This window comes from Brachypodium distachyon, chromosome 2 (assembly GCF_000005505.3).
Source record: "Brachypodium distachyon strain Bd21 chromosome 2, Brachypodium_distachyon_v3.0, whole genome shotgun sequence".
Taxonomy (NCBI): domain Eukaryota; kingdom Viridiplantae; phylum Streptophyta; class Magnoliopsida; order Poales; family Poaceae; genus Brachypodium; species Brachypodium distachyon.
In genome coordinates, this window is record NC_016132.3 from 124,265 (window position 1) to 146,013 (window position 21,749).

General features: G+C 52.2%; 2 protein-coding genes across 2 annotated transcripts; one reads left to right on the forward strand and one right to left on the reverse strand.

The window, feature by feature from the left end:
- Window positions 1-574: 574 nt before the first annotated feature.
- On the reverse strand, window positions 575-1,553 carry LOC106866128. Its single transcript, XM_014898872.2, has 2 exons — window positions 909-1,553; window positions 575-834 (listed from the first exon to the last, which is right to left on the reverse strand). The coding sequence occupies exons 1-2, from the start codon at window positions 1,516-1,518 to the stop codon at window positions 806-808; spliced, it is 639 nt and encodes a 212-aa protein (XP_014754358.1). The 5' UTR covers window positions 1,519-1,553; the 3' UTR covers window positions 575-805.
- A 15,157-nt stretch (window positions 1,554-16,710) lies between these two features.
- On the forward strand, window positions 16,711-18,059 carry LOC104582979. The gene is made up of 2 exons (XM_010234609.1): window positions 16,711-17,091; window positions 18,027-18,059. Exons 1-2 carry the CDS (start codon window positions 16,711-16,713, stop codon window positions 18,057-18,059), a joined length of 414 nt encoding a protein of 137 aa, XP_010232911.1.
- The last annotated feature ends 3,690 nt before the right edge of the window (window positions 18,060-21,749 follow it).

Sequence of the window (21,749 nt, forward strand, 5' to 3'; positions counted from 1 at the left end):
TTGATCGATATAGTGCAGAAAACCTGTGCTTAGTTAGTTTGTACTGCAATCTTCAGTTAGATACAGTGCAGAAAAGTTGCTTAGTTTGTACTGCATCTTGTTTCTACAATCTTCAGTAATCTGAGTTGCAAGTATACGTGTGTGTTTGTGAGAAAATTAAGGTGACTGATGTTTCTTTTTCTGTTTTGCGAATTAAGGTGACTGAGTTGAAGACAACATCGATTTGTAACAAACAAAGCTAGCTAGCTGGTACAAATTAAGGGCTCTACACTTTCGACCAGGATCGAACGATCGATCAACACTCAACACAACAACATTTTAATTTTCAAGTTTGCTCGAATGCGGATCCATCCGTGTCCTAGCCTTAGCCACCGTTTTCTGCGGCGACTGTTGATCTTCTTCTTTCAGTTTGTTCCTCCTCCATCCTTATCCATTTCAGCAAGACCAAAAAAAATGAAAAGAAACAACGAGGTTTGAAGAGCCTATTGTGGCCAACATAATATAAACACTAATATATATGCATCGCAGAAAATAAAAGATCAAGAAAAAAAAGGTACTGCACAGGTTGATTCCAGGTAGCAACAAACGCATGGATCATATAACGTGGAAGTAGTAAGTAGCCAACAATTAACATTGGGATATCAGATCAAGCAACAGCAAAGCTTCCACGAATCAACCGCTGCAGCATTATCCATCTACAACTAGAGCATCCTTGCAAGAAATGAGAGAAACAACAGATGACCGAGTTGGAATTGGACGGGGCATGCGCGCAGGCATGGTTTCAGCAGTCGGCAGTACTCATCCACTACGGGACCAAGAAAGCAGTACAATGAACTGAGGATGGCGAAACGATCGATTAAGAGATGTAGCTGCAGGCAGAGGGAATAGAGGTGAGGGACTCAAGAAACCTGGATGCGGGCGACGGGCTCGGCGGCGAAGGAAGCAAGCGCCGTCATGTTCAATGTGCTCAAATACACGGGTCCGAGATGCGCGGCGATGTTGCGGATCAGGGCTTCGAGGTAGCGTCCCGGGAACGGGGCAGGGCGCGGAGCACCAGGGAGGAGGCCGCCGACGCCGAGCATGTAGGCGATGGTCCACAGGGCACAGGCGGCCTCTGCAGTTGTCGAGCACGCGGAGCGCGTCCTGGCCGTGCTCCCTGGCGCCCTGGAGCCTGACGAGGGCGAGCCACTCGTCGTGGAGCCGCTGCGTGTTGGCCACCGGCTCCGCCGGGACCGGCCCGCAGCCGCGCCGCGCCAGGAGGTCGGCGGCCCCCATGTTGGCCAGGGCTTGCGATAAGTACTGGGATGCCCTGGTCATGCTCTCCACCGCCCGTAGCAGCCGGGTGAAGGTGAAGGCCGCCGCGCCTTGGGCGATGCGGGGCTGGAGCACCTCCGACGGCGACTGGAGAGCCTCGGACGCGTTGTTGACATGCACCGGGGCGGAGCGGCAGGCGTTCAGCGCCATCACCACCTCACGCTGGAACACCCTCCTCCATTGCTGGCTCTGCTCCGCAGCCATGTCTCTCTCTCGCTGTCTCCAACACACACGCGGGGCAGGCTCTTCTCTGTTTCTCTTCGTCCCCCTTCTCCTCCCAGCAAGAAAGAAACAGGCGAGCCTGGAACTCAGGCAGCTACCGATCCCATCACTGACAGGTGGGTCGACCGTACGTCGGACCAGTAGTTCAGTGAGACAAACTGTATAACGGCCTGTGTATCGTGTCCCGTGATGGATTGTGACGTGGGAGCGAGGTGATTCTGCACGGCAGCCGCGAGGTTCACTGACACGTGGGTCCGTCTCTGCGGCAGACCCCACTCCCGTAACAGAATGTTTGCCGTCTCCAGCTGGAACTACTGGTACCTCGCAGTCCGTAACGGAATGTTTACCTCAGCCGGCGCAGTAGAAACAAAAATGGAGGGTAAGAAAGAAGAAATTATCTACCGGTTCCATCGAGCGGTAGAAATTATCTAACGACGCCTGCTTGCCGCCGCCGTCGACGAGGAGCGCCAGGAGCTCGGCTGACCCCATCTGGGCCATGGCTTCAGATAAGTGGTGCGATGCCATTTTCGATGCTCTCCTCCGCCGAAAGCAGCAGGTTGAAGGCGAAGAAGGCCCCCTCGCCGTCGTCGGTCGCGTCTTTGACGTGCTTCAAGGCGGCATTGCTCAGACATCTCTCTCGATCTCGATGTCTCTCTCAGACATCTCTCTCGATCTCGATGTCTCTCTCAAGTCTCAAACACACATGCGCGGCGCGGCGTCTCTTCCCCTGGCTTTCCCCTTCTCCCAACAAGAAAGAAATAGCCAACCTGGCCAGGAGAGCCTGGATGGAACGAGCTCACCATATTTTAGCGAGCGAGACGGTGTGGAAAAGATGATGACAGAGGAGCGGGTTTTGTGGTTAAATGGTGGTGGATCCGGTGCCATCTCCACACTTCTTAAGTGAGATGCGACGGATTCAGATCCAGTCCAGCATGGAGATGTTCTCCAACCGACGTACTACAGTGATAAATGCCTGTATGCAGCACACATGTTTATCAGCTCAAAAAAACTCTTTGGTAGTGGTGCCGCTCTTTCCATTGTTGGATGTTGTGCTTCTCTTCCAACGCACAGACTCCTAAGATGCTATGTGTATATTATTTTTTTATTTTGTTGGAGTCTTTTTTTTATTGCTTATCACATTCTTGTTTTCTCACGGTCAGTCTATTAATTAATTTCTTCGTGTGTTTGTATTTGTGATGCTCTATTTATTTTTATAACAGGTTTGTTATTTAGAAGTCACATATTTTTAGTTACAGATAAGTCGACGTGTTTAGTCATTGGATTTTAATCCAGCGACAACACGTGTGAGAGGAAAAACTAGAAATGACACTCATATCTGATTCAAGTGAGATTTAAACATACCCTCCGTTTCATAATTCTTATCTCAAATATGCCAAAACTGGATGTATCTGTTTCTAAAAAACGTTTAGATATGTGTAATATTTCGACAAGAATTATGAACGGGAGGGAGTATTTATTTCTTAAAAATCATAAGACTGCCGCAACCACTTTATAAAACGCGGTTACTCTCTCCGAAAAACTACCTCGCTGGCAGAAGGCCGCTTTCGACCCTACTTGTCAGCCTGGCTTGGAGAGAAGCTCCTGGAACTACCTATCCCGTGAAAAATGATCTTCAATGACAGGTGGGTCGGACGCATGTGGGACCACAAGTTCAGTGAAACAAGTGTAGAACGACCAGTGTCCTTTATGGATTAGGCTGACGTGGGAAGCGAGGTGATTCTGCACGACGCCGCGAGGTTGGCTGACATGTGGGGCCGTCCCTGCAGTGGACCCCACGGCCGTAACGGAGCTGCCCTGCCGTCTCCAGCTGGAACGGAATACCTCGCCGGCGCCAGCGCAGTACAAATAGCACCAGGCGCCTCTGATTAGAAATCGGCGCCCTTAGAAAACTCACCAACAAAGCGCAGAGCAACTAGGTAAGGTAGCTAGCACGCGGCGGCGGCAATGGAGGAGGTGTGGAGGAGGAGAGCGATCAAGGCGTGTGTTGAGAGCCTCGTCTGCATCCGCGCGTCTCACGCAGCAGAAGTCGGTCCCATGGACGCCGCCCGCGTGCAGTTCCTCCGCGCAGAGCTCGACGCCGAGTACCACTACCGGAACGTGCCGCGCTCCCCGCGCGACGTCGGCACGCGCTCCGAACGAGCCTTCGTTCAAATGCTCCTCGCCACGGCCCATGTTGTCCTCGCCGTCAACCGGATGAAGCTCGTCGTCGAGAACCACGCGGCGTTCGGCAACATCTTCTCCCACTGCGCGCTGCACCTCGGGCTGCAAGCGGCGCCGGGCTGGCTCGCCTGGGAAGAGCACCACGCCGCCACCGCCGCCCACGCCAACAGGGCGCTGCAGATGCTGGAGACCGCCATGTCAAGCACACGGGGGACCATGGGAGCCCTCTTCAGGCTCAAGGACAGCCCGCCGCTGTCCCCACTCTGGAACCAGTTGGGACACCTAGTCGGGCATGCCCTGCGCTTCGCCAGGGAACATCTGGACGCGTCGGCGCTAGAGGTGCGTCCCTTGCAGAGTGCCCTTGTCCTTGAGTTCGCCGCCGCCCGGAGGCTTCTGCTCGCATAAGCAGTTGCGCTTCTCTTGTGTTCGTCCATCCTTTCCCCGCCGCCCGGTCCGGAGGCTTCTGCTCGCATTGCTATGTCTGTGAGTACCGAGTACGTACAGAGTTTAAGTTTGTGGATCAACTTGTTGGAGATTCGACGCACAAGATCAAATTGCTTCGTAATGTTCGCCGGCTTAACCAATCAACTCAAAACTACGTAACTCTTGATCAGTTAGATAGAGTGCACAGCATTGCTGCTTAGTTTCTGCTACCACTTGTTTCTGCAATCTCCTTTAATCTGATCCCTTTCTGAGTTGCATCCAAGTACAATTGAGTTTCTGCAGATTGAGATTTCTTTTCCCCTCCAGCACTTTGTTATGTGTGTTAGTATGTACAGAGTTTCAGTTTGCAGGTCAACTTTTATTGGAGCTTCAGTACGTTGATCTTTGTAATGCTCGGTTTTGCAAATCGACTCAAAAGTCAGAACAACTCTTGATCGAACAGTTAGATGTATTGGAGCTTCAGTGCAGAAGCTTGTGTTTAGTTTGTACTGCATCTTGTTTCTACAATCTTGAGTAATCTGCTCACTTCCTGACTTGCATGATCCATGTGACATCACTGATCATTCTGGATCAATTGTCATGTACGTAGAGAGTTTCAGTTTGTAGAAGAACTTGGAGCTTCAGTGCATTGATCTTCGTAATTAATACTCGTTTTACCAAATCGACCCAAAAGACTAAACTACTTGATTGATCAGTTAGATTTCGTAATGCAACTTGTTTCTACAATCTTCATTTCGTTTCGTGACGCTGATTCGGGACTTGTTTGGTTGGGGATTGGAACGGGGCCGCTTTGTGCAGCTTGGCTCGCTAGATTTTTGTGAGCGAGATGGCTCACAATTTTAAGCTAAGAAATAATTATTTCTTAGTCAACAATCGTATCCATCCAATGAAGATATTCTTATTTATCAGACCTACATTAATCTTACACGAATCTCAATGATTAAATCAAAATGTTGTTATCATTGACTAATAAATACTCCCTCTGATTCTAAATTCTTGACTCAAATTTGCTCAAATATGGATGTATCTATTCTTAAAAAACGTCTAGATACATGTAATATTTCGACAACAATTTAGAATCGGAGGGAGTAGTTATTTTTCAATCGCCTAAGAAATAGCAAAACCGATATTTAATTCATGAGCCGCTCCGCTAGGGGGGTCTTGCGATCCAAACACACACAAAAATTTAGCCTCTCCAACCCATTCCATAACCAAACACATCCTTGGTGAGGGTCTCCTTGAGTCGAACAAAATCTGCCTCGACTTCTTCCTAACCACGGCGATGTCCATCATGGCGGCGTTGAGAAGCTTGTGGCCTTGTCTGTTCATGGGGTGTTTGCGAAGGTGAGATTTGTTCCATTGTGTCGCTAGTGTTTGCTGTATTTTGCAGCGGTGCCAGTGAACAGAAAACGACGATGGTTCAGGAGTAGATCTTGTGGTTCAATGGTGGCGGATCCGGTGCCATCTCCCGACTTCTTCGGTGAGATGCGACGGACCCGGATCTAGTCCAGCGTGGGGATATTCTCCAACGGACGTACTATAACGACAAGTGCCTTACTATATGCAGAAGGCATGTTTATCCGCTCCAAAAGACTTCGGCAAAGGTGCTGCTTCAAATCTTGCATTTTTGAAGTTTGTGTTTCTCTTTAGACAAGCGCCTCGGTATTGCTGGAATTTGGCGCCGGGTTTTGGCTTCAATGTGTGAAGATATTCTTAAGATGATGTGTTTTTTTTTTATATTACTTGTTGGATTCTTGCCTTGTACGGGTCAATCTAGTTGTTTCCACGTGTGTCTGTACTTGTGGTGCTCGGTTAGTTTTGTAAAACGCGGTTACTCTCTCTGAAAGAGAAAAACCACCTCCTCTGCAGTACAAGAATGGACTGCACGCAGCCGGGCTTGGAGAGACGAGCTTGGAACTACCGATCCCGTGACGCACCATATTCACTGACAGGTGGGTCGGACACATGTGGGACCACAAGTTCAGTGACCCAAGAAAGTGTAGAACGATCTGTGTGGATTAGGATGACATGGCAGCGAGGTGATTCTGCACGACGCCGCGAGGTTGGCTGACATATGGGGCCGGCCCTGCAGTGGACCCCACGCCCGTAACGGAATGTTCCCCGCCGTCTCCAGCTGGAACTAGCTCGATCGCCGGGCGGCGGCGCAGTACAAATAGCAGCAGGAAACGTCTCCGATTCACCAAAAGTCAGACACCCGCAAATAAAAGCGCAGAGAACACCCGCTATTCAAGCACGCCGCGCCGGCAATGGAGGAGGAGTGGAGGACTCGAGCGAGGGCGTCTGGATCCGCGAGTCTCACGTAGCCGCACTCGGTCACCTGGTCGCCGCCCGCTTGCACTTGATCGCCGCAAAGGTTGCCGCCGTGTACCACTGCCTCAACGTCCCGCCCCTGAGCGAGAGGAACTCGGAACGAACCGTCGCTTCCATGGTCACCGCCACGAACCAACTCAGGCCCGCCGTCGTCCGGATGAAGCGCGTCGGCGAGGTCCACGCGGCATGCGGCATCGCCTTCTCCATCTTCGCCTCGCACATCGTCGGGCTGCCGGGCTGGCTCGCCTGGCAGCAGCTCCACGCCGCCGCCGCCGCCCACGCCAACACGGCGCTGCAGAGGCTGCGCACCGCCATCTTCTTCGCGGTTTGGGCCCTGGGAGTCCTCTTCATGCGGCTCAGGCACAGCCCGCCGCTGTCCCCGCTCTGGAACCACCGCCTATCTGGACGCGTCCACGGACGAGCTGCGGCCCATGCAGCGTGCCCTTGTCCTTGAGTTGTTCGCCGCCCGGAGGCTTCTGCTCCCATAGTCACCCACTCGGTGAGTAGTTGCGCTTCTCTTCTGCTCGTCCATCCTTTGCAGGAATCGATCGATCGAGTTGTCCCCATCGACGTGCCGATTGCAATTGCTATGTCTGTGATGTGACTAGGTAGAGAGTTTCAGTTTGTTGATCAACTTGGGGATTCGATGCGCAAGATTAATTGCTCGATCTCTAATGTTCGGCGGGCGGCTTATTAACCAATCGACGCAAAACTAGTCTTGATCAGTTAGATAGAGTGCACGACATTGCTGCTTAGTTTCTGCTACCACTTGTTTCTGCAAACATCTGTAATCTGAGTTGCGTCCAAGTACCAATTGCAATTATTCTCCCTTCTGCTCTGTTCATCGATCCTTGCAGGAATTGAATTTTCTTTTCCCCGCCGGGCTTTTCCATCCATCAATTTGTTATGTGTGTTAGTATGTACAGAGTTTCAGTTTGCAGACCAACTTTAATTGGAGCTTCAGTACGTTCATCTTTGTAATGCTCGGATTATCAAATCGACGCAAATGTCAAAACTACTCTTGATTGATCAGTTAGATGCATACACTATACAGTGCAGAAGCTTGTGCTTAGTTTGTACTGCATCTTGTTTCTACAGTCTTGAGTAATCTGATCCCGTTCTGAGTTGCATGATCCATGTGACATCACTGATCATTCTTGATCAATTCCTATGTCTGTGAGTATGTAGAGAGTTTCAGTTTGTAGATGAACTTGGGGATTCGATACGCAAGATTAATTGCTCTGTAATGTTCGGCGGGATCAGTTAGACTGTTAGATAGAGTGCACAACGTTGCTCCTTAGTTTGTGCTACCACTTATTTCTGCAATCTGACCCTTTTCTGAGTTGCGTCCAAGAAAAATTGAGTTTCTGCAGATTGAGATTTCTTTTCCCTGCCGGGCTTTTCCCTCCATCAATTTGTTATGTGTGTTAGTATGTACAGAATTTCAGTTTGTAGATCAACTTTAATTGGAGCTTCTGTACGTTGATCTTTGTAATCTCGGTTTAGCAAATCGACTGAAAAGTCAAAACTACCAGTATTGATCAATCAGTTAGATGTCTACAGTGGGGAAGCTTGTGCTTAGTTCGTACTGCATCATGTTTCTACAATCTTGAGTAATCTGATCCCGTTCTGAACTGCATGATCCATGTGACATGACTGATATATCATTCTTGATCAATTGTTATGTACGTAGAGAGTTTCAGTTTGTAGAAGAACTTGGAGCTTCAGTGCATTGATCTTTGTAATGCTCGGTTTAGTAAATCGACTCAAAAGACTAAACTACTTGATCGATTAGTTAGATTTATATTAGTAGTACACAAGACTTGTGCTTATTTCGTAAGGCAACTTGTTTCTACAATCTTCGGTAATTTCTGAGTTTTTTTTATTTAGGAAACCCCCTTTTTGAGTTGTATGATCCATGTGGCATCACTGATCATTCCATGCGTTGAGCTACAAAACTGATCGATCACAGTTCGCAGGCACTGATCTATGTGTACCCAAAAACTTGTTGCATATGCACACAAGTCTCTCTCTATATATACAGGTTGAGTTAGAAGTTCAGGATAGGTTGATGTAGAAAGAACATAGGAGTATCTCCCTAGGAGTATATACTTGTAGCAGTAGTAGGAACGGAGGGAGCAGTATAATTCTCGAGACGAGTCTTATAACAGTACCTCGATCGATCATATACAGGCTCTAGCTCGATTTTCTAAAAAATAGGCTCTAGCTGGCTCCAAGCTGCCATGTGGCCAAGGAAGGAGGGGCAATGCACCTCGTAGAGCACACGGCAATTATACGTGCACTCGCTGCAACTATCGTAGCCTTGGCAGGTGCACGACCACCGACACACCTCCGTGGGATAGTAGCAACCACGGCGGCCACTAGCTCCTGCAGTCTCCGTCTCCCCGCTCTCAACATCAAGCCACCACAAGGTCCACAACCTGTCCACGCTGCACACCAGCAGTTTGCCTGCGCTCTCCGCGAATCCCACCACCTTGAACAACCGATCCGATGGCAATGGCGCCCTCTGCAGCTCCGACCGCACCCAGCTTCTTCCATGATCGGCCGTCTTCCAGAGATGTAGCCCTCCGCCGCCGACGCCGGTGCTGTGGAAGAACAGCGCGAGGTCGCCGCCTCTGGTGACGCATGGGAACAATGTCTGTTGTTGTTGTTGTTGGAGATGGCGTTGGAGCGGGGGGATGAAGGGGAGCTTTGTGAGGGCTGCGCGTGTGGCGTCGCCGGTGACGGCGAGGATGTACAAGGAGGAGGCGTCACGGTAGAGCCAGTGCGCCGTGCCGTGCGCGTCGTCCACGGTGCCGGCGCGCGGCCCGGACATGGCCAGGGATTGGCAATATTCGATGTCGATGGGCGCGCTCCAGAGGCCCGCGGCGGAGGAGTAGGATTAGGCGCGGTGCACGAGCTGGTGGTGGTCGCCGGAGCTGAAGACGACGGCGGTGATGAGCACCCTGAAGGACCCAGCGTCGGTTAACAGCAGCGCGTAGCCGGTGAGTTCGCGGTGGAGCTCCGGGTCGAGGTCGAAGGGGGGCGGCGGGAGGACGCGCGCGCGGCCGCCGAGGAGAGGGTGCGAGACGGCGAGGTGGAGCTTCCGTTGGTCTTGCGGCGTGGGCAGCAGGCGGGAGAGCGGCAGCCCGCGCCGCGACGCCAGGGGCTTGGCGGAGTAGCTGCTCAAGATCCCGTCCTCGGAGCTGGGGAAGAAGCAGGAGCCGGCGGGCCGCGTCGGCGCGTGGAGCCTCACGAACTTGGGCGGCAAGGAAAGTTTGTCATTGTTGTGGTAGAAGGCACCGAGGACGGAGGAGGAGCGGTGGAGCTGGAGGCCGAGGTTGGCGTTGCCGGCGGCGTAGGGGTGGAGGTCGAGGATGAGGCGGAACCAGCGTGCGCAGGTGGCGGCGCAGCGGAGGAGGTCGATGGGGTCCGGGAGCCGCGAGAAGATGTCCAGGAGGAGCTCGTCATGGAGCTCGGCGGCGGCAGCGGCCATTGATCGATCTGATTAGATTGATTATAATTTGTAAATTAAGTACATACATGCAGCATGCATATATAATACCCAATACGTTGATCCGTGGTCCGATAGCATTGGGGCTATTTGTGCTAATAATCTTGAATCCGAATAGGACATTTACGTTTGTGTTTCCGGCCTTGTGTTTGAGTCGGTTTTTGAGTACGAGTCTGAAGATACTTAAGTTAATGCGTACCTAATTACTGTAGTTCGTAGCAATACTAGTTTGAATTAGCTTAGGCGCCTATAGTTCGAGTCTAGTCCTGTTAGGAGTTGTTCTGCTTTGCGTACACAGTAAATTTCACAAAAGCACACTTTTTTAAGCAGCTTTGTCACGGAGCCACGGTTAACGCAATACCGTCCGCAGAACCACACTTTTTGTGTCAAACCGTCTCACTTAACCCGAAAACCGCTTATGTTAGTAGTTTTGCTCAAATCCTGACCGGTGGGGCCCACATGTCGGGCGGACCCTAACCCGACCTGTTAACCCCGGGTGTTTGACGAGGACGCGATCTCGCGGAGCATGGCGGCCGCGGCTGTCCCGGCATGGGCGAGTGAGAGATTGGCGTTGGACGTAATTGACACGAGGGAAGAAAGGGACCTCGGGGAGCACGCGCTGCGGCGCATGGAGTCCGCGTCGAGCGGGGTGGAGAAGACGACGATGGCCACCAGGACGTCGGATGCCGTCTGGGCATGGCGAGAGAGACTGCAGCAGGCCAAGGAGAGCGCGCGAGCGGTGCCGGCGCGCACGAGGCAGCGACTGTCGCAGTCGCTGTCCCTGGCGAGCGCCATGGCCCTGGCCACGAGCTCCCGGCACGCGACGCCGCCGTCTTCCCGCCGCGGAGGCGTCCAGGGCGGTGATGGGCACGCGGGGCGTGGGCGCGCGCTCGTCCGCGCGGCCGCTGGCGACGCACAAGCCCTGGATGAGCCGCCGTGCGGCGTCGTTGGGGACGAGGTCCTCGAGCCGCAGCGGCCGGCCGGTGCCAGGGCACGTGGAGCGGCCGCGGTTCAGCCAGGCCTAGTCGCTCTCCCGGTTGTACGTGATCCCACGGGGTCCCTCATCGTCTCCAGCGAGCTCGGGCACAGCAACTGCGCCGGCACCTCCTGCCCGCAAGGTTTTCGACTGACGGTCCCGGCGGCTGGGCATGCGCATGTGGTCGGCGCTCATGTGCGCCGTGTTCACGAAGCAGCTGCGGCTGTCCAGCAAGTCCCAGCGTGGCATTCCGTGGGCGAGATCGCCAACTACATCGCTCGGCAAGCTCCCCTTTTGGCTGCACCTGGCGTGGAGCATGCCGGTCCAGCTCACCCTCGCCATCGCGTTCCCAGGGCTCGCCCCATGGCCGCTTGCAGGCTAACGGGTCGGGTTCGACAGAGCTGACGTGTCTCCTGACATGCGGGCCCACCGGTCAGGGTTTGGGCAAAACCACCTAAACAAGCGGTTTCGGGTTAAGTGAGAAGGATTGACGCAGAAGTGTGGTTCTGCGGGCGGTTTCGTGTTAAGTGTGGCTCCGGAATAGAGCTGTCCCAAAAAGTGTGGTTTTATGAAATTTCTAATGGCTCCGCGATAGATGCACCGGGGATCATTTCTAATGGCTCTGCCACCTGGTGGTGCGTGCAGAGGCTGCCACGTGGTATTTACCCTAACCAACATCATATACCATTAAAAAATATATATATGATATACCAATAAATATATCTTTCACATAACACATACCAATACCATACACCATTGGTGATACCACATATCAATGAATATCAATACAAATATATCATTTGATACCAATAAAATATAGTAATGAGGTGGGCCGGCCCAATATCGCGTGGCACCCTCTACACGCACCGCTTAGCAGAGCCGGTAGAATCGCCGCTTTAAGCAGCCCAATCAACACGAGAGTTATTTTCAACTAGTCGGTTAGCTACGGAAAAAAAAATGTAACCTAGCCGTCAACAGACCACGTGTCTCGCCCCATCCGGCTGGCGACCATTCCAACAGGTCCCTGGCTTCTCCGCTTGCCGCTCCAGCGGTAGGAGAGGTTAGGGACACTGGACCTGCGCTTGGTCCAATAGTAGATCCCTTAAGTTAGGTTTAGTCAACCGGCATCGGCGTTATGGTGGCGATGACGGCACTGTGCGGGTTAAAAATAAGGTTTTCTCAACTCCCTATCCACCTCGTCGATGGCGATCTCGTCGTTGACATTGAGGAATGTGGAGCGTTTGATTGCTGCTCTTTTGGAGTGGTGAATTTAGTTTTAGTCTTCGTGTTTTACAAGTAGTCTACGTGGCTTGATTTGTTGGTTCCCGTCAACGGATCCTATCGCATCAAGCCCAACATTCTGATTTTGGAATCCATCACTGGAAAATACAAGTAACTGTCTCAGACAAAAGAGACAAGGGCAAGAGCAAGTATTGACGCATGAAGTGCGATGCTAATGGCAGGAAAAAACACGGGCCATTTTACAAGCACTAATCCCCTGCAGTAAGAACATTTACACCCATCTATTCAGGTTTGGATGCAACCCATTCATCTTGGAAAGAAAATCTACTAGTCCAGTTAAGAATTAGCACACCACACATGATCGACCAGATAAAACAGTGAACATGTATCTAGCCGACAGAAATTAGGGCATCTGAAAATTTTACAGTGCAGCACAGAAAACAAATACAGATCAGGCGCCATTTCCGAATGTTGTGATTCAAACTAGGACAATTTCAATTCCAAGGATGGATCTAAACAATACGGCGAGCTAGAATTAAGGGAAGCAGTAGCAGTTATTGAGACTCTGATTAAACTGTTCCTGCAAGACCCGAAAACAGGGAAGAAATAGGCGAGAAAACTAATCTGTCGTGTTTGCGCGCAGCAAGAAGTGATCCTCTCGAAAACGAAGCATCATTGACGAAATTAATAACTTGTCGACAGTTAGAACAAGACACACAACTCAACAATAAACGAAAGCATTATGCATGCGCAAATTAAATCGGGTCGAATTTCTGTTCATATACAAGGATTCCAGGTGATTGACAGCAAACATGCACGAATTGATCTGTACTGCAGTACGTAGCATCTAAAGCAATCCTTGCAAGAACACACAGGAGTTGGAATTGGACGAACACGATCAAATCAAGAGACCTGGCCAACAACGGGCGATTAAGAGAGACTGCTGCTGCTGCTGCTGCTGCAGAGGGAAGGAATTCAGATGGACCTGGCTGGCTGTACGTCGTGGATCACTGGATGGGCGAGGGCGAGAGCAGGCTCGGTGGCGAAGCCAATAAGCGAGATCATATTGAAGGTGTTGCCATACGCGGCTGAGAGCTTCTCGGCGACGGCGTCGACCTGCTCTTCAATGGAGCGGCGCGCGTGCGGGGCAGGACGCGGAGCACCAGGGAGGCCGTCAAGCATGAGCGCGAGCGTCCAGAGGCGGCCGGTGCAGTCGTCGAGCCTGGCCGTGCTCCCTGGCGCCCTCGAGCAACTCGCCGTACTTGGTGCCCTTGTCGATGTCGTGGAGGAGCTGGGTGCTGGCCACCGGCTCCGTCGCGCAGGCTCGCAGCACCAGGAGCTCGGTTGCCTCCATGCGGGCCATGGCTTCGGATAAGCACCGGGATGCCTTGCAGATGTCCCGCCGCGCCGAAAGCAGCAAGCCGTCCTTCGACATGCTTCTCGGCGGAGCGGCAGCCGTCTAGCGCCCTGGCCACCGCACCCTGGAACAACGACTTGCATTGCTCAGACATCTCTCTCTCTGACTCAAACACACACACGGTGACGGCGCAGGCAGAGGCAGGCTCTTCTCTGTGAGGCCGGGGGTTTCCTCCTTTTCGAAACAAGACAAACAAAAAAAGCAAGAAATAGCCAGGAGAGACGACGAGTCTGGAAGTCAAACAAACATAAGTGTACAACGACCGGGGATCAGGACGTAGGATTCTGCACGACGCCGCGAGGTTCACTGTCATGTGGGGCTGGCCCTGCAGTGGACCCCACGTCCGTAACGGAATGTGCCCTGCCGTCTCCAGCTGGAACTACCTCAGCGGTAATCTCTGCCGCCCTCTGCAGCCGGCGCAGTAAAGAAATGCAGAACCTACCGCGCGAGGCCTGGTAAAGAAATTTCGATCGAGCCTACAGATATCGCCTCTCTCACAAACATACACGGGCATACAACTCACCGCCCGCAAATTACGGCTGCCGGCAATGGAAATCCCCAAAGAGATGCGTGCGTAAATATTACATCTACATCAACAGTGGGTACTTCGATCACGCAGCAGTTTCTAATCGAGCATCGCACAAGTAGCCAAGTACTTGGTAAAAAAAGCAGAAGAACATGGCAAAAGCAAAGGTAATTAAATAGAGGAGTCGCTCACAGCTTTGCCGCCTGTCGCTGCCGGCGGCGATGAGAGGAGGAAAGCAACCGACCGATCGGGTTCGGGGCGACGAGGGTTTTGCCGTGAATGTGTGAATGGTTTGTGTTAATATATGGTTGTTGTAACTAGGACTACTAATTTTGCTCATTAACAAGCTGGACCAAGTTCCTGACCTGTGTGTCAAAAAATCTACAGTCCGTTAACAAGCTGGGCCTGGTTCCTGGTCTGTGCGCCAAAAATCTACAGCAAAGAAACGGAGACCGACCCGGAGAAAAATCGAATCCCTCTTTACGCGTAGGTGTTGTGCAAGAAAGATCTCCTCTTTTTCTCCGGCAATCCCCTCTACAAGTGCTGGAGCCCTAATCCCCGGCCCATGGCAATGTTCTTGGGCCTCCGCGAGCCCCTGTCCGTCGACGGCGACGGCCGGTTCGGAAGCGTCGAGCAGATCGTCGAGGCCACCATGCGCGGCCCCTGCCCTGCTGCATTGACCAAATCACCGAGGTACGTATGCTTGGATCTGGTCCTAATTGGGTGTTTAATTCAATCGAATTTGTGGCTTAGCTATGTCAAGTTTTTTCCTATAGTAATGATTGTTTGTTCATCATCTCCTTGGAGACTTTGAATTGCTCCTTCTACTCAACGAGTCTGCTTGTTGCACTTCAGGAACGAGGATAATGTGGCTGCTGCTGTGCTGCAACAACTAGAATCAGCTTGTTGTGCACTTAACATGCTTTGTTGTTTTAATAACATATTTGTTTCCTCCCCTTTGCAGGATAGCAGCAATGAGCGTAGGATAAGATACTTGCTCGAGGTAATAATGTATCTTTTTTTAGTAATATAATATGTATCTGATGCGATATATATAGTACCATTTGTATTAACATGATGACTATGGCTACTTAAATGTTTATAATACTTTGCTTGTATTTTTTAGGACTATGAACCTTTTGTAGTCCCTGCGCATGCCACACTTAAGGTGAATACCAAGGACGACAATGGAGTCTAAATCTAAGGAGGTTGGCGTTGCCGGCCGCTTCTACGTACTCGGTCATCGGGGCGCATGCCACATATTTCATAAAATTTGCTGTAGAGATTTTACGGGCGGTGACCTTAACACCCACTCTTGAGGACTTTTACACACTACACTACTTGGGATATCAAACTTGTGGGAACTCAATGTTGATACAACACTCTCTTTAGTGGCTATCCTACACACAACCCTATCATGATAGCTCACTTCTCTACTTGGTGTGGTTATACATTACTTGTGGTGATTGTGGTACAACTCATGGAGAGGGGGATCACCCCTATTTATAGTTCTACAAGAGCATGTGGTACATCTTACTACAATTCTCTAGAATACTCTACATGTACTTAGTTCTAGAGAATTCCCACGGATTCTTGCAAGTTAGCCTGAGACCTTTCCGTGGTAAATAGCAACCCTCTTCAAGCAACCTCTCGAGCCTTTTAGAATATTCCAATCTTCTCATATTCGCTAGAAAACTCCTTGTAAATATCTTCACCTCCAATAATCCAAAATATTCTAGAATTTTCTCAAATATGCATAACTAATTCACAACACTCTCCAATTATCCAGAGTGTTTCAGAATATTCTCAAGTATGCATTGCTATTTCTCAACATTTGCATAGTCTCGATATGTTTTATGTCTTAATTTGTGAATTTTAAATCATGTAAATATCGCCATGAGTTCCCTATTGGAAAGATTGGTAGAAACAATTCGTGTAAAAAAAAAATGATGAACAGTACATTCAGTAATATAATTATTGAAATATAATAAATTCATTAGATGGCAAGGACCAAGTCAAAGGAAGTCGCAAGGCTCCCAACATTTCCTGTACTCGAAAGCATCTATCTCGGCCGGTATAGCTAGGGCCAATAATCTGAAAAGCTTATGATCTGAAATGATTTAAAAAAGGAAAATTAATACTCGAGCTCTGTCGTCAGTTGGATGTAATACCCGAGTCGCCAACTCGCCATCGTACGTACCGTTGCAGTTCGGTAACATGATCCGTGGCCGCGGCGCGTATACGTGCGCCAGGCCACCAAATGTATGTACGTAGGAGTACTTTGGGCGCTTCAAATTTCCAGGCCGGCCGTTTCTGCACGTAAATGTATGTGCCGGCGTTGCAGGTCTCGGAAACGAAGCGTCTGAACTCCCGTTAAAAGCTGCAGTTTCGATCCCATTAATTCCCGGCCGAGCATGCATGCCTGTAGAGATTCTTCCCACTACACTCTGAATTGAAGACGTGTCTCCTGTGTGTGTATAAATAAAGAACGTCTCTCATTCGATGATCCATAGCCTACATCTGTCGGAACACGTACGTACGCGATGGCTTCGACAGAGAAAACCACCACGCTGAGCCTGAAGCTGCTGGTGGACAGCAAGGCGCAGCGCGTGCTGTATGCGGAGGCCGGCAAGGACGTGGTGGACTTCCTCTTCTCCCTCCTCACCCTCCCCGTCGGCACCGTCGTCAAGCTCCTCACGGCAGACTCCATGGTCGGCTGCGTCGGCAACCTCTACGGCAGCGTCGACAAGCTCGACACCATCTACATCTGCCGCAAAGACGCCAAGAAATCCCTGCTCACGCCTGCCGCTGGTCGCCATCAGCCGGGGGCCGATAAGCTGCTGCAGCTACCCGCTGCTGAGGCCGGACATTTCTTCAGCTGTGGTTGTGGTATCTACTTTAACTGCTGCTACAATGTAACCAAGGTAAAGGGTACCCAATGTCCGCTCTGCAAGAACGCGATGAACACCCAGATGAAGCTCGCGGAGCGGGCCGCGGGCTCCGTCCCCGCACCTCGACCTCCGCCCCGGGAGCGAAGAGCGGGTTGTTCTTCATCACCATCTTCTTGGCTGGCGGAGCAGTCGTCGCCATCTTGTTCTTCTTCTTGGCGACCGTCGAGCTGCTTGGGACGGCAGCGGACGACGCCTTCTTCATCATGTATCGACGAGGCGGCGAGCGCTACTGCTGTTGTCTCTCTTTTTCGACTCTGGTTTGTGGAAATGTGCGTCTCCGGCGGTGGCCATGGCGCCGCCTATAAATCCATGGAGGGATTTTCATGGTTTCGGCGTCCGAGGAAGCGGAGGACTGGCCGGCGGTTACGTACGCTTACGCGGCGAGCGACATGCCGACATTGGCTTCGCTCCTTCTTCTTTTTTTCCTTTGCATGGTGGGGCGCTCGCGCTCGGTTTCGCTTATTTTTACCCAATTCGTTTGGATCGATGGGGTCTTATGGGAGCGCGCTATGGCCCAAGCCTAGAAAGAATCGTGCCAATGGCCATCGTACTTTCTCCCCTGGCTAAAAAATGGGCGTATCTAAATCTCACGTCTGTTTTTAAGTGAAAAAACTTAAATCTTAGTACTCGATAGTACTAGAGTCGTTCGATTAGTATCTGGACATCACATATACTCACTCCTTCCTTCGTTCCGAATCTTCGTGCACGGTCCAGACCCAACGGCTGAGCAATCAACTTATCCTAACTAAAAATCAGACAATTTGGATATAGCAAAATCGAAAAAAAAAATCTATTTCCCCCTCTCGGTCGTCACCTAAAAGAACGGTTGGCGCCGATGGACGTCGAGTGGGCTATTTATTAAGTCAAACAACTATTATATGAACATCTTTAAAATAAAAATATTACAGTCTTTCTCTGCACTTGCTGGTAACGTGCTATGAGCGAAGCTTGATGCTGTTTATAAAACTACGAACCGCGTCAGAGCTAGGAAAACGTTGTTGACATAGCAGCATGAAAGTCGCCCTAGGACGGAGCTACATTATTAATATTGGGTTCATATGAACCCAATAAAAATGGTCAAATTCAATAGAGTTTAGACATAGTACTACGTATGAACCTCATGATTACAATATAATGAACCCATTGGTGGTTTTTTTGGCTCCGCCCTTGAAGTCGCCAGTCGCAGCCAGAGGATGTTAGTAATAGTGATCGGGGAAATAGACCGATGTTCCGGAGAAGAGAGCGACGAAAAGAGCTGGACGACCGCCCCAGATCCAGCCAAACAGATACGGGGGTACCTATCGTCATCGTCTTCACTCTCTCCCTAGCATCATCTTATCTCCCGCATCCACGTCTCGTGTGCTAGTTGCCACGCGGCTGCCATGTCTAGCGGACACGATACCAACGAGCTGACTACTCACCAGACGGAGCTCCCACAGCAGTTGACCCGGTCGCAAATGACAACATGGCATGCCGACGTGTCAGGTCGGCGGGCAAAACCACGTCACGTCAACATCGGAACCGCTTTAGACGGGTCGAAGGATCAGTGGCTTCTGAGAGTTGAGCGACCAGGAGTCCACCAGAAGAGTTGATGGTCCATTTGCACACTTTTGGACAATTTGAGGGATGGATACTTTTTACTTTTCTCAAAACATTTGCATCTACTTTTCTCGAAAAAATTGCATCTAGAGTAACGAGCTCTTCCTCTTTTCTTTGTTGCGAGTAAGGTTGGTCATAGTGTGGGAGTAACATAGACGTAGTATCATGCATATGATACTAGTCTATATTACTACCTTCATAATGCATGGTATCATAACCACGGTATCATAGAACCTTATTGATTCACAAGAGACATCATGCCTTGAAAAACGCTATGTTACCGGTATCATATTATGTATTAGTATCATCTTTCTCCTCTGTTGAGATATGTGTCGACTTTCGTAACATCCTCTTTAAATGATATGCCACATCATCTAAATGTCTATGTGGCACTGCATGATACTATTTTTGTTACTACCACTATGACCAGCCTTGTCTAGATATCTGGGATTGATACTGATTGATCTGGCTACCACAAAAGTGTTGAAGTAGATGAGTTTCTGCCAAGCATCACATATGTATGAGAAACTAAAATTGGTCTCTAAAGCAAGCAATAATACAAGAAGAGAGCAAACCTGAGTATGTGGAGCCATACACTTCGTTAAACTCACTCTCGGATGAAAATTCAGGGGAGGAAATGCCATGAGAGATATTATATTAGAAACCACCCTGGGATGAAAGTTCATGAGGTGAATTAATCCAGTCTGAGACGAAAATCCCGCAGAAAATCATTGAGGGAATTCAACATGTCATGGCATGAAAATGATCCCGAAGAAAATCCTAGACATGTCGATGGCGTCCGTCGCTTTGCAGGTCGATTCCACCTTTGGGGCACCAGGAGAGGCCGCCGTCGCCATCGCCCGGAAGAGTCGCCCCATCTGCTCCCCAAAATAGCCTTAGTCGCCTCCTATTCCTCCTTCTACCGTCCTCCTACCGAATCCCTTTGTTGCCGGCGGGATCACTAAAGGAGGGTTGCAAGTGGAAGGAGAAAGGGCACGAGAGAGCCGCTGCCGTTGCCAGGCGTAGAGGAAGGAGAGCTGCTAGGGTTCAGCGAACAAGGTGTCGGTGTAGGAGGACGTGAGACTGTCGTCGCGGGCGATCGTCGGCGCCCCTGCCAAACCTAAAAGGGGGCCGTGACCGCACGCCCCCGATGTCGGAGCCCCGCGCGACGCCATCTGGCGCGCCAGGTAGGGGGCGCGAGAGAAGAGCTCGCCGGTGATCGCCGGCAGCAGCGTTTGCATCAACGTCGGCTTCGCCTTCTTCGCCGACGAGACTAGTCGCCATGCCCCCCAAGCGGGCTGGTGATCCTCGAATAGACTCGCGTGAGGCCCCAGCGGCGCACACGCAGTCGCATGACGTACGACCCGAGTCGGGGGCTCAGGAGAACCTCGAGCCCTTGAGAGTGCAGCAATCACAGCTGCCTCCCCCGCCTCCTCGGCCGTCTGCAAACAATCAGCCGAGGGGACCGGCTGCCCCCAGTGCCGGGGCCAGTCGCGCGCGCGGGCATGGTGCCGCCCGCGCCGGCGAGCGAGTCGAGTCGCGGGCCGAGGATGCGCAGCGAAAGCGGCACCAGGAACATACCGCGTCGCGAGCGACCCCCGGGGGGTCGCACCCCGCGTGCCTGGAGGCGTCCGGGGCCAGAGCGGAGAGCAGCCGCTCGGGGAATCGGCTGGCCCCCGCGCAAACCCCGGCGGAAGCCATCATCGCTGCGCGCGTCATGGTGCGGTATGGACCGCAGCAAGGCACGCCGGCGCACGCGACGTGGGGCGAGGAGTTGGACGCGCTCCTCGCTCTGGCCGCCTAGCAGCCGCAAGGCGAGGGCACCCCGGTAGGCTCCGGCCACGGGCAGAACCCGGAGCGCGGGGACGTGCCACGCGCCTCGCGACAGGGGGGGAACCCTCCCCCTCCGCAGGGAGGTCAGGGGAGCGGGGGCCCGGAGGGGTCCTCGAACTCGTCGCCCACCGTTCCGAGGGGTGACGCGCGCGGCATCTTGAATGCCTGCTAGCAAGAGGATCTGTGCCGGCGCTCCAAGCGCCGGCGCAGGCGCGAGGTATAGCGCCAACGCCCACAGGAGCAGTAAGATGCTCCCATGGGCCTCAAAGACGGTTGCACCGCGTTCACGCGCGAGTTGCGGTGGGTGACGTGGCCCCGTAAGTTCCGAGCGCCCGTGCTCGGTGCGTTTGACGGGACCGCCAATCCCAAGGATTTCCTCTTGACGTACACGTTGGTGATGCATGCCATCGGCGCCGACGACAAGGTCAGAGCCAACTGGTTCCCGATGGTCCTGAAAGGATCAGCGAGAACCTGGCTACTCAACCTGCCCGCCGGGTCCATCGCCACTTGGGCGGACCTGCGCGAGCAGTTGGTGAGCGCGGTCCAGGGTGGCTATAAGCGCCCGGGAACCATGGCGGAGCTGCACACTATTGTGCAGAAGCCGGGAGAGACGTTGCGAACCTTCGTCAACCGCTTCTCCAATCTCTCCTATTCCATCCCGGAGGCGGAGGCGGCTGCCATCATCAACACTTTTGCCATCAACGTCCGCGATCCCAGATGCGCGAGAAGCTGAGCACGCATCGGATCCGAACAACGCAGGATCTGTACGCCTTGGTGCACAAGTGCACCATGGTCGAGGAAGGGCGCCTAGCGCCCGAGCTAGCAGCTAAGGCTGCCGCGTGCCCCTGCGAGGGTTCGCAAAAGAAGGGTTCCCGCAAGCGCAGCGGGAAGCATGTTCTCGCTGCGGACTCGGGGGCTCCTGCGGGCCTCGCCGGGTGGCGGATCTGGCGGCAAGCAGGGTGATGCTCCCCGTTGCCCCATCCACAGCAACTCCATCCACGACGCGCAGAGCTGCCGCATTCTAAAGGGGATCAAGCAGCAGCGCGAGCAACGCCATGAGGAACGCCGTGCCGCCGGTGCCTGCTTCAACTGCGGCGACATCGGGCATCTCTCCCGAGATTGCCCGAACGACCCCAGGGTGGGGCCGAGGCCTGCTGGCGGTGGTGCCGGCAGGGACGGACCCCAAGGGGGACGCGGTC

What these genes read in the sequence shown, in the direction of transcription:
- LOC106866128 (XM_014898872.2), bottom strand. Translation starts at nt 1,518, where the DNA reads ATGGCTGCGGAGCAGAGCCAGCAATGGAGGAGGGTGTTCCAGCGTGAG. An exon ending in AGCCCGTCGCCCGCATCCAG is followed by an intron (nt 835 to 908) that starts GTTTCTTGAGTC and finishes CGCCATCCTCAG; the next exon opens with TTCATTGTACTGCTTTCTTG.
- LOC104582979 (XM_010234609.1), top strand. Translation starts at nt 16,711, where the DNA reads ATGGCTTCGACAGAGAAAACCACCACGCTGAGCCTGAAGCTGCTGGTG. An exon ending in GCTGCTACAATGTAACCAAG is followed by an intron (nt 17,092 to 18,026) that starts GTAAAGGGTACC and finishes AAAATATTACAG; the next exon opens with TCTTTCTCTGCACTTGCTGG.